Source organism: Bidens hawaiensis, unplaced genomic scaffold (genome assembly GCF_021521415.1).
Source record: "Bidens hawaiensis isolate Kalapana, Puna unplaced genomic scaffold, B.hawaiensis_p1.1 tig00006397_1, whole genome shotgun sequence".
NCBI classification, from domain to species: Eukaryota; Viridiplantae; Streptophyta; class Magnoliopsida; order Asterales; family Asteraceae; genus Bidens; species Bidens hawaiensis.
In genome coordinates, this window is record NW_027491434.1 from 972,267 (window position 1) to 984,541 (window position 12,275).

Consider the following 12,275-nt stretch of genomic DNA (forward strand, 5'->3'; position numbering starts at 1 on the left):
ATTTTTATACTTTCGAAACATTTATGATAATATGTAAATATGAAACACATATGGACATATGGTTGTAAAAGAATCATTTTATTTAACAAACAGTATTTCATAAATACTAAAATACATTTTAAAACGTGATTGTTATTATAACTGTGTATACAATTTACAAAGGGTGGTTGTAAATTGACATTGGTCCACGCCGCGTGTGGTAATTCGTTTCTCTTTCTTCAATCAATTTACGTTTCAAGCTAAAGATTTTAATTTCTGCTAGTAAACTTTAATAGAGTTACCATATGACCCATAAACTTTAATAAGTCTTTTTCTTTAAGGTTACTACATTTAAACTTTAATACGATCATCAGTTTGGTAATGTTTCTTCCTTCTTTTTTTAACATATATTTTCTCCTTTATCCGTTTTTTATATGTTTACCCCCCCCCCCCCCTCCTCCTTTTAGTCACTCTACTATAATTAAAGTTAAAATTTTAATTTATAAACATGCTTAATTAACAGTGAAACTTACTTATTTTAACTGTCATTTAGATTAATGTCTATATAAACCATATTACTTATCAATATATCAGACAAACACACCATCACCACGTAACATGATCTTCACACACTAATTATATAGGGATGTTATATACAAACACCACCCTCATGGTGTTTATATAGGCCTATACGAACCGTATAGACATTGCATGCCTACCATATGTATGGAGAAATCAGATTCGCAACTTTTTTCAGCATATATGACTCGTATAAGCCATGCACACTTCATATAGTTCTTTGTTGATGAACTATAGCCTCGCATAGGCCATCATGTCTCATTCTTGTTCAATTTTTATCAAAATATTCACCTTGACTCGTATGCTCATGTAGGTTTTTTCAATATCATTTGACACATCATCAATCGACTTATTTTTAACCAATCTCTCCATTATCAAGCGACTTGTTTCTAACCAACATCTCCATCTTCAAACGGCTATATTCTTCAGTTTAAAAAAATATTAAAATTTTGTGTCTATACAAGTCTTATAAACCTATACAACTTGTATAGGACTATATGAGACACCATAAACAAAAACTGCAACATGCAAATACAAACTGACATAGCTCAGATCATATATGACTCATATAAGCTTATAATGGTATTTGGATAATCAAAGTGGTGTTTGAAGAAGGCAACCCGTTATATAACATAAAAAATAGACGTATTAGTTTTAATTAATCTCAGCTATCATCTTTTTGGTCGCTGTCTATCTCAACTAACGAACTAGCTGATACCGACCCCACATTTTATCATATTTATTCCCAACGGTCCGTGGCTAACAGAATGCTAACATCGTTAGTTGCAGGTCGCTGAAAAACCCACATTTTTCTCGAAAAACTCAACATTTTCGTCCCGAACATTTTTGCTACATTAGACCGGACCTTTATGAACCTTTTTCTAGTAAAAACCTTAATTATTGAGATCGGAACCCTAGAACATTTTTCCAACAACCTCAAACTAACGACGTTAATATTTTGTTAATCGTAAACCGTTAGATAATAAATATGATGAAATGTAAGACCGCTGCGTTATAATTTGACCTCGTGATATATTTTCTTTTCAACTTTCGATGTTGGTTGGTGCCGTGAGCATTTCCATAACCAATAGCCTGTTGCCACGTCAAAAGAGTATTGAAGAAACAGACAACGTGGCATTAAACTCATCTCCTATCCATTCATTCAATTCAAACCTCTCGCGAAAGAGATAGAAGCCGAATCCGAATTCCAACATATTATTATTATTATTATTATTATTATTATTATTTTATTATCTTCAATTTCCGTTACACAATTCTTCAACAACCAGTCTCGATGACGTCGTCAGTTCAGTTGTAATCCGTTTGATTCGACTCGTAACCGTTAATGGAGTGTTTCGGAGCTGGAACTGCAACAATGGCGGCATATACGTGCCCTAGGTTAACGAATTACAGCATTAGGCGTGAGTTCTCGTTGCTGCAGCAGTGTAGGATCACTAGTTTATCGTTGTCGTTGTCGTTGAAGCGGATTAGGTGCAGTGCGAAGAGTGTAGTGGTGACGGAAGGTGTGTCGGAAGCGGAAGAGGAGGATTACGTGAAAGGCGGTGGATCGGAAGTGGTGTTTGTGCAAATGCAACAGAATAAGGCCATGGATACACAGTCTAGGCTCTCCGACAAGGTTAATCCAGTATTATTATTATTATTATTATTATTTATTATTATTTGTTGTTGTGGATTTTATGCTGTGGTTACTTGTACTTTGAGCTATGGTAGTTATTTTAATTGTTAAACCTAGATAGTCTGTTTTGTTTGTTAGTGGATGGTTAATTAATTGCTATATTTAGTAAAATTTTATAATAAGGGGATTTTGAAGGTTTATGGTGAGAATTGATGAATTAGTGATGTGTATTGACACTTTTTAAGTTTTTATGCATTATTATTATTATTATTATTATTATTATTATTATTATTATTATTTGTTGTTGTTGTGGATTTTACGCTGTGGTTATTTGTACTTTGAGCTTTGGTTGTTATCTTAATTGTTGAACCTAAGTAGTGTTTAGTTTGTTGGTGGATAGTTAATTAATTGTTATATTTAGTAAAATTTTATAGTAAGGGGATTTGGAGGTTTGTGGTGAGAATTGATGAATTAGTAATGTCTAATTGTGTATTTGACTATTTTTATGCATTTTGATAGTTTATTAAGATGTTTTCAGGTTTAAGCTTTATAACATGCACTACTATGTTCATGTGATCATTTCAATTATTAAATCTGGATAGAATTTAGTTTGTTGGTGGATAGTTAATTAATTGCTATATTCAGTAAAATCATATAGTAAGGGGATTTTGGAGGTTTATGGTGAGAATTGATGAATTATAGTGTGTATTGACTATTTTCATGCATTTTGATTGTTTGGTAAGATGTTTATTATTTCAGGATTTATATATAGTCAGGTTTTACAATTATTTTAATTATTTAACATAGATAGTGTTTAGTTTGTTAGTGGATAGTTAATTAATTGCTATATTTAGTAAAAGTTTACAGTGAGGGGAATTTGAAGGTCTATGGTGAAAAATGATGAATAGCTTATGTCTATTGGCTATTTTTAATTGTTATGCATTTTGATAGTTTGTTAGAATGTATATTACTTCAGGATTGAGATATAATCAGGTTTTTTAAACTTTGTTAGTTTAAGAATTCATGAGATAACAATTGGTTGCGGTTTTCTTTGCATACAATACACAAAGAGAAGTATAAATATTAGAAGAGTTATTTGAATAATTAGATTATTGTTTTGAATTTAACACTGTGGTTACTTGTACTTTGAGCTTTATGACATGCACTACTTGTGCTATTATTAAAATGTAGATGGCATTTTGTTTGTTAGTGGACAATTAATTAATTGCTATATTCAGTAAAATTATGTAGTAAGGGCAGTTTTGAAGGTTTATGGTGAGAAATGATGAACAATTACTGTCTATTGACTACTTTAATACATTTTGATGGTTTGTTAGGATGTTTATTTCTTCAGGATGGAGATATAATCAAGTTTTTTTGAACTTTGTTAATTTGAGAATTCGTGAGATAACAATTGGTTGCAGTTTTCTTTGTATACACGAGAACAATAGATATTAGAAAGGTTAAGAAACAAGAATATATTTGAATGATAGGATCTTATTATAAGGTAGCTGTTTGTTATCTCCTATAATAATTTACCGAATTTCTGCAGCTGCCAAGGATACCGATAGGAGATTGTATACTGGATTTGGTTGTAATCGGCTGTGGTCCTGCTGGGCTTGCTCTTGCTGCAGAATCAGCCAAGCGAGGCTTGAATGTCGGGCTTATTGGGCCTGATCTTCCTTTTACAAATAATTATGGTGTTTGGGAGGATGAATTTATAGGTATGGCTAGTCAAACATGTTCATTACAAAATCATACTAGTTTGATGTCATCATTTATATTATGTTTTTGCAGGTCTTGGACTTGAGGGTTGTATTGAACATGTTTGGCGGGATACTGTTGTATACCTTGATGACAACGATCCCATCCTCATAGGTCGTGCATATGGACGAGTTAGTCGTGATTTACTTCATGAGGAGTTGTTGAGAAGGTATTGTCTTTTTCAGTTATTTGGGAAAATGTCACAGAATAGCAACCTACTTTCACTTAACTTTTCTTTTTTTGGTTTCTTCATATATGGTCGTTAAGCTCTCAATTACATACTATTAAGGTACTTGTAGTAATTGGCTGTACCAATAAATCAATTACATGATGTTGAAGTTTCAAATTTGTTCATATATGGTCATTAAAGTTTCAACTTTGTTCATACACGGTCAACTGATTTTCTAAGTTTCAACTGATGTTTCATTTTACTTAAAAGATTTATGATGTTCTAACAAGTTAACAGATTGCAATGTGACATAACTCATAAGCACCATAATAGCAAATAAACTGAAACTTAAATTACCATTTTATGAACAAAAAGAGCCATGTACCATATCGACACTTGACGAAAGGTCTATATCCTTTAAAGCACCGTCAAACTATATAATTTTTAGGTGTGTGGAGTCAGGTGTTTCATATCTGAGCTCGAAAGTGGAACGGATTACTGAAGCTCCAAATGGCCAGAGTCTCATTGAGTGTGAAGGCAATATCACAATTCCATGCAGGTAAACTGTTATGTTGCCCGTTATCCGGATTCCAAAACTTAAAAAGTAGACACCTGTAGTGATACTATTAGTTTGAATTAGGCTTGCTACTGTTGCATCTGGAGCGGCTTCAGGAAAACTTTTGCAGTATGAGCTTGGTGGTCCCCGTGTTTGTGTTCAAACAGCTTATGGTGTAGAGGTTGAGGTAAGAATGTGATGTCAACTATCCCTTATAAAAAAATTCTAGTGATTTGAGTCATTTGACACCCCAAACACTTGTCATTGTCATGCATTTAACATATAATTACTACTGCAGGTTGAAAGCATACCTTATGATCCAAGCCTAATGGTTTTCATGGATTATCGAGACTACACTAAGCATAAGTCTGATTCAGTCGAAGCGCAATATCCAACATTCCTTTATGTCATGCCCATGTCTCCAACTAAAGTGTTCTTTGAGGTTTGTTCAATGCTCATTTAAACTCATGATTACCATCTTAGCCTGTATGATAGATATCAAAAAGATGATTGCAGGAAACTTGTTTGGCTTCAAAAGAGGCGATGCCTTTTGAGTTATTGAAAACAAAACTTATGTCAAGACTAAAGACAATGGGAATCCGAATAACCAAAACTTATGAAGAGGTACTCTACTACTCTCCTTAATCCAATACATGTGTTGGCTTTTGAGCTTACTAATTTGGTAGTATTTTGTTGGCTCGGAAGGAATGGTCGTATATTCCGGTAGGTGGATCCTTACCAAATACGGAGCAAAAGAACCTTGCATTTGGTGCTGCTGCTAGCATGGTGCATCCAGCAACAGGTACCAACAAATGTTCACTATGACACTATATATTTGTTATTTGTTAAAATGAGTGTCATGAAAAAATGGTCCAAGCAAAACCACCTTAAAATCTTGTGAAAAATTGACCATTTTGTTTGTAATTTGATAAATAGGATATTCGGTTGTTAGATCACTATCAGAAGCACCTAATTACGCAGCAGTAATTGCAAAGATATTAGGAGGACAAGGAAATTCAAAACAGATGCTTGATCTCGGAGGATACACACCCAATATCTCAAAGCAAGGTAAGGTATTCAAGGGGTAACATTTTCTAAGCAGGCGAAATTCGTTACTTTATATTAACTGCTTTCAAATCCATCTTAACATATATATTATGGTCATGCGTAATGGTACAGATGGTATTTTTGATTTAAGTTTAGCGGCTTAATCATGCAAATCACTTGATCATGCAAAATCAGACATATTTTAAAAAATAAAGTTTCATAGTTTTTTTTTTTCACATTCGCCTTGATTTTAATTGTCTTCCGTTAGCTTGGGAAACACTTTGGCCACTGGAAAGGAAAAGACAGAGAGCGTTCTTTCTCTTTGGATTAGCACTGATTGTCCAGATGGATATTGAGGGGACCCGTACATTCTTCCGGACTTTCTTCCGCTTGCCCACTTGGTACATACACTTTTAACTTTAATAATTTTTGTTTCAATATATAGACCTTTGTCTGCTACAAATGTTACATGCATGCCAACAATGCTCAAACACATACACGCACACGATGAAATGAAAGAAATATTGTTTGTCTATAATTATATGGGTACCTGTTAAATACACGATAAGACCTATTAAGCAAAAAAGTGCGGTATGTGATTTTTTAATTTTCTTAAATAATTGAAATTAGTAGGCTAGACTCCTCGTATTCCCTTATTGGTACATGAAACTTAAAACTGTCTTGTAGTCATGACATATAAAGAGTTAAACGAGTCGTATTCATGTTTGATACTTGTGTTCAACGCGTCGCTTCATACCTGTTATGTTAAACCTATTAAGACACGAATTGCCAGCCCTATATATGAACAAACCAAATAAAAAGCGTACGAATTTCACATGTTTAGTAAATGATGTAAGCAAGAGGTATTATCATCTTTAAGAAGCTTATTAAGGGCATTCTTATCTGTCGTTTTCTTTTCTTCTTTTTTTTTCTTTTTGTGGCCATATTTGATAAAAACCAAACTGCATACATATTGTGTGACCTGTAAAAACCACCAGTAATGTGAAAACATAATAGCACTCATAATTTGTATAATGGTGTTTGAATGCAGGATGTGGTGGGGGTTTCTTGGATCGTCGCTATCCTCAACCGACCTAATAGTATTTGCGTTTTACATGTTTATCATAGCGCCACAAAGCCTGAGAATGGGTCTGGTTAGACACTTGCTTTCCGACCCAACAGGAGCAACCATGGTAAAAGCATATCTCACACTCTAGTTGCAGTCGGTTTAGATATATTATTATAGGCACATCTTGCATATATATGTATAAACTATAAATCTTGTGTGTTGTATCCTTACATCAACACAATCATCAATTATGGTTCTTGGAGTAATGTTGATGAAGTGGTTTCTTGTATTGTAAGCAAGCACACTCATACATATGATACTATGTAAGAGTGTGCAATAGTAAATAAATGTTTTTAAATATGTTAGTCCATATACATGCACCTAATTCACTAATGAAGACAATGACTTGATATGATGTTTTAAAAGATCATTGGCGTTCTTAATCTCTTTACAGTCGAAACCCTCCAAAATCTCTTTACTAATTCAGGCGGTATCTAAACCGACAATTTAATGTAGATCTTTACACCCGGTTCATTTTGGCCTTGTTTCTTTGTCATGGTCTATATTTTAGGGGTGAATGCCATGGTAGAGGGGTAGCGTGGGCTACCCCTCAACTAGTGTAAAGCTTTTTTCCCCTTTTGTTTTATGTATGTACTACCCTTGAACAAAGTTTTTTTTTTCTCGCGCTACCCTTCAACTTTTCTTTTAGAACCACCACGGGTCTATATCATATAACTTTGTCAAGATAAACTACATAGAAACAACAATCTCTATGATTTTAAAATACAATTAACATCAACACTTGTTAACATGGATGAAGCTTATTGAGGGCCGGGGGGCCTCGACCCCCCCCCCCTCTTTTTGGTCTAAGTGAAAATTTACCCATTTTTCGCCCGAAAATTTGTATCCCTAGGTAAATTTATCCATTTTCGGCCGATTTATGAAAATTTCCATATGATTTGAGTCCGGCTCCCCCGGCGTTTTCATCCAAGCTTCGCCACTGCTTGTTAACATTTGAAAAGGGGAGTGAATAAAACTAGCACTAGTTATTTTTGAGAGAAAAACAATTAAAAGAACACAACAATACATTTATATAAATAATTCATTATTTATACATAACAATGTATTTATGATTACATTTGAGATTTGACAAGGAAAATTTTAAAGCTTTTAGAAAAACTTTGTTTGCTGTGTGTATTTTCAAAAAAATTAGAAACTCCTGAAAAGCTAAAAGATGTTAGTCAAGCTACTTTCCAAGCAACAATTGTTCTAGCAATGTGCTTCAATTTGGTAATCATATCCCATCACCTCATCAAGCCCTGCAAGTGTTTCAAAAATCTCCACTCTTCTTATATGATTTTCGTCTTCTACCCCGAACGTATGAACGACACTATCCACCTTAATCGAGCTAAACCCGAACGGTTTCTTAATATTTTTCTTCACCATTACCTTCCTAACCGCTGCAGCATCCTTCAACCGCCCTCCATCCCCATATATCTTAGCCAAAGTTACATACCGCCCACCACTATTCGGATCCAAAACAAACAACTTCTCAGCAACAACTTCCGCCAGTTCAATATTATTATGCATCCTACACACACCAAGAAGCGCACCATACACATCTTTCCCGGGCACCACAGGCATTGATTTCACAAACTCAACCGCTTCCGTAACCAAACCCGCTCTCCCGTATAGATCAACCATACACGCGTAATGCTCGTGACACCTTTCAACACCATAATCCACCATTAAGTTAAAAACCTCACGCCCCTTTTCGACCAACCCTGCGTGGCTGCACGTCGATAACAAGCACAAAAACACAACCCCGTCTGGCTGAAACCCGCCCTCCAAAAAGTTTGAGAACAAACCGAGCGCTTCGTGTGGGTTCCCGTGCATGCCGTACCCCCTCATCATCGCAGTCCATACCATAACGTTTCTTTCGTGTAGTTCATCAAATACCCGACGCGCATAGTCCAAATGCCCGGAGTTTGCATACACGGAAATCAGACCGCTCCCTACCATAGCATCGTTTGTCAACCCGGTTTTGACTGCGTAACAATGCACCCAAAACCCTAACCGAATCTCGCCTACTTGCGCACACGCAGGCAGTATGCTAACCAAAGTTGCATGGTCTGGTTTTATAGGTTTTACACAACATTCATTGTGCAAAAAGGTATGAAAAACATCAATAGCTTCGAAAACGCAATCATTATTCGCCAAACCCGAAATAACCGTATTCCAGCTAACAACATCCTTATCCGGAATCTCATCAAACACCTTCCTACAATCCTCCATCATTCGACACTTCGCATACAACGCCACAAGCGCGTTCCCGACAAACACATTATCACCAAACCCGATCTTAACAACCCGCCCATGAACACCACGCCCCGTCGTCTCATCCTTCACAACGCCACACGCTTTTATCGCAAACGTAAACGTGTACTTATCCAACGCCAAATCCTTCTCACACATCTCGTTATACACACCCAACGCCTCGTTACACAACCCCGAATTCGCGTACGCTTGAATCATCATGTTCCACAAGAAAACGTCTCGTTCGGGCATTTGGTCGAACACCTGGCGTGCATGGGTCATGTACAGCTGAGAATACATGTTGATAAGCTTAGACCCAATGTAAAGATTTTGTTCATAGCCTCCTGTGATGATCTTGGCGTGTGTTTTGCTAATGCATGGTATACTACCTTCACATTGGGATAATATTCGGTTTAATTCGTGTGAAACTTGTTTTGATTTGAATGATGTGAAGCATCTAATGGAAGCAAGATTGAATCTTGAATAAGATTTTGGTATTTTTATTAAATTGATAAGCATTCCTGTAAATCAAATTCGGTGAAACACAAGAAGATGGTCTCCGCAATGAACAAATGCAGGGTTCGGGTTTTTTCGGGTTAGCTTAACATGTTTAGTGTCCGTTTATATTTTTAATTGATTTTTTTTATATTATATTAGAGTAACTAGATTTTATATCCGGGAGCTGTTTTACATTATTCATTTTTAATATTCATATATATATATTTGGATATTAATTTTATTTATTGCAAGAAAGTTAATAATTAATATACTTGAAATTTGTTGATAAAATGGTTTCACAAATAAATGATATGCTATAATCCGGTTTAAAAGCTATCTTGATACCTATTACCCATTTATTTTCTTTATTATAAAATTGTTTCTTAATTATAATTAATATTTTTTTTCAAATAAAATAGGATATTAATTTTTAGCATGTCCCTATTTTATAGGATTTTTATATCACTATTTGTTGAGATTAATCTATAATATATATAATTGAAAACCCTAAAATCCGCGATGAGATTGGTTTTGATTTAAAATTATTAAATTCGCGGGTCATGGGTTTATGTCAAATAACCCGTTAACAATAATATTCACAACCATCATCTCTACCTTCGTTCAATATTCATTCAATAATATTATTTGTGTCGGTCTTTTTGAATCCCAACATCTCTACCTAAATCGATCCTTCATAGTGAGTTCAATCGCAGTGAAGTCTGTGTGCACAAATTCTTATACCAATCGTGAAATTCCCAAATAAATCTATTTGAAATCTGACCAATTTGATCAGATAAGCCGGTTCCTTCTAATCCATCTGTTAATTTAGATTACGACAGTATTTGTTGCTTTCAAAGTTTAGGTTTTCAATGTTCGTATTGCTTATTGATCAATTTTGAGTGTCTAGTCAGAATCAAATCGGGTTTATGATTATCTGAAGTAAGGAGTTTGGGGATTGATTATCCATTTTGCTGTTGCCGATTGTTTATTAATCGATTTTGATTGTTTTGTCCCAAGTTTATTCTCTTATTGCATAATATTCCGTTTAATAGTACATAAACACTAATTGGATTTGATTTTTAGCGTGACAGCTGTAGGGGTATGGTACTAAAACCCGGTTCTACGACCCTAAATCTATTATGTTTGGCTTATTTCATTACATGGACTAATACAATGTTATTGGGCTGAGGGGGTTTTGTGGAGGTAACCCTAACTGGGCTAGGCCCATTAGGGTACCATGATGGTGGCCATGAGACTCTATATAAGGAGGTCTCCACCTCTTTATCAGGGGTCATGCTCAATAAGAGCCACCACCACTTTTTGTGTCTGTAAACAAGAGATCCTCAGGATATCTTAGCAGTCACCTCCACACCCCCGAAACCATTGCAGGTCTCAACATTGCAGGTCACCAGGCGCAGCCGCTGAAGAAGAAGATCAAGACGTGGTTCGTTCATCTCGAAAATCCGTGGAAACATCGTCATGGATCAGGTAAGATTCATTTCGTGTTTCGACATTGGCGCCATCCGTGGGACGGCAACGAACTGCCCTTCGATCTTCATCTCGGCTGTCAGATCTCTCCCAAGAAAAACACAGATCTGGAAGTTTACAGAAAAAGGCTTCAAAGCTTGTTCTATTAAAGCTCAAAAAGATCCATAGATCTAAAAAGAGGCTTCCAGATCTGGGCAAGAAGGAAAATCCGTGATACGAATGATCAGATCTCCGAATCTGTGATGGTTTTAAATCTGCTCCGGGCTTCAGATCTGTCCAGATCTGATTTACAGATCTAGGTCTAGATTACAGACCTGGATTTTAGGTCTAAAGTTGCAGATCTGACTCTTAAATTGCAGATCCAGAAATTACCAGACTTCCGCCGCCATGTACGCACGCCCGTGGGTTCTCACTCCGCAGCCGTGCATGTGCCGCCGCGGAAACCACCATCTGGGTTTTGCGCAAGAGACCTCCGCCATGCACGCGCACTCGCGAGTCACCACTCTATCGCCGTGCATGCGCGCATCAGGCTACGCGCCAAACTTCAAGGTTGGGAATCCTCCTAATATCCCATATGGCTACGCGCCAAGGTTGGGAATCCTCATAATATCCCATATGGCTACGCGCCAAGGATGGGAATCCTCATAATATCCCATATGGCTACGCGCCAAATTCAAGGTTGGGAATCCTCATAATATCCCATATGGCTACGCGCCAAACTTAGGGGTTGGGAATCCTCATACCATATGCTCACGCATCACATATGCTCACGCATATTACACATGCTTACGCATCACATGCTCACACATGTCACAGTCTACAAGCACGCGCACGCAACATCTGCGCGTGGCGCATAACACAAAACCAAAGTCTACGCGCACGCGCATGCAACATCTGCACGTGGCGCGTGACATAAAGTAGCTCGTAAGCCGCCTCACGCGCAAGCTCCACTATTATTACAGCTCATAAGACGCCTCGCGCGCAAGCTGTTATTATTCTTACAGCCCGTAAGTCGCCTCACGCGCAGGCTTTATTATTCACACAGCTCATAAGACGCCTCGCGCGCAAGCTGTTATTATTCTTACAGCCCGTAAGTCGCCTCACGCGCAGGCTTTATTATTCACAGCTCATAAGACGCCTCGCGCGCAAGCTGTTATTATTCTTACAGCCCGTA

At 36.6% G+C, this 12,275-nt stretch overlaps 2 protein-coding genes across 2 annotated transcripts; one reads left to right on the forward strand and one right to left on the reverse strand.

Annotated features, from left to right (window-relative positions):
- Window positions 1–1,838: 1,838 nt before the first annotated feature.
- On the forward strand, window positions 1,839–7,081 carry LOC143632552 (lycopene epsilon cyclase, chloroplastic-like). Its single transcript, XM_077101040.1, has 11 exons — window positions 1,839–2,194; window positions 3,747–3,918; window positions 3,992–4,127; window positions 4,576–4,686; window positions 4,768–4,870; window positions 4,982–5,125; window positions 5,200–5,307; window positions 5,389–5,485; window positions 5,620–5,751; window positions 5,999–6,131; window positions 6,782–7,081. Exons 1-11 carry the CDS (start codon window positions 1,904–1,906, stop codon window positions 6,945–6,947), a joined length of 1,593 nt encoding a protein of 530 aa, XP_076957155.1. The 5' UTR covers window positions 1,839–1,903; the 3' UTR covers window positions 6,948–7,081.
- Window positions 7,082–7,992: 911 nt separating this feature from the next.
- Window positions 7,993–9,648, reverse strand: LOC143632553 (putative pentatricopeptide repeat-containing protein At3g49142). The gene has a single exon (XM_077101041.1). It carries the CDS (start codon window positions 9,632–9,634, stop codon window positions 8,069–8,071), a length of 1,566 nt encoding a protein of 521 aa, XP_076957156.1. The 5' UTR covers window positions 9,635–9,648; the 3' UTR covers window positions 7,993–8,068.
- Between the last annotated feature and the right edge of the window lie 2,627 nt (window positions 9,649–12,275).

What these genes read in the sequence shown, in the direction of transcription:
- LOC143632552 (XM_077101040.1), top strand. Translation starts at nt 1,904, where the DNA reads ATGGAGTGTTTCGGAGCTGGAACTGCAACAATGGCGGCATATACGTGC. An exon ending in AATATCACAATTCCATGCAG is followed by an intron (nt 4,687 to 4,767) that starts GTAAACTGTTAT and finishes AGTTTGAATTAG; the next exon opens with GCTTGCTACTGTTGCATCTG. An exon ending in TTCTTCCGCTTGCCCACTTG is followed by an intron (nt 6,132 to 6,781) that starts GTACATACACTT and finishes GTTTGAATGCAG; the next exon opens with GATGTGGTGGGGGTTTCTTG.
- LOC143632553 (XM_077101041.1), bottom strand. Translation starts at nt 9,634, where the DNA reads ATGCTTATCAATTTAATAAAAATACCAAAATCTTATTCAAGATTCAAT.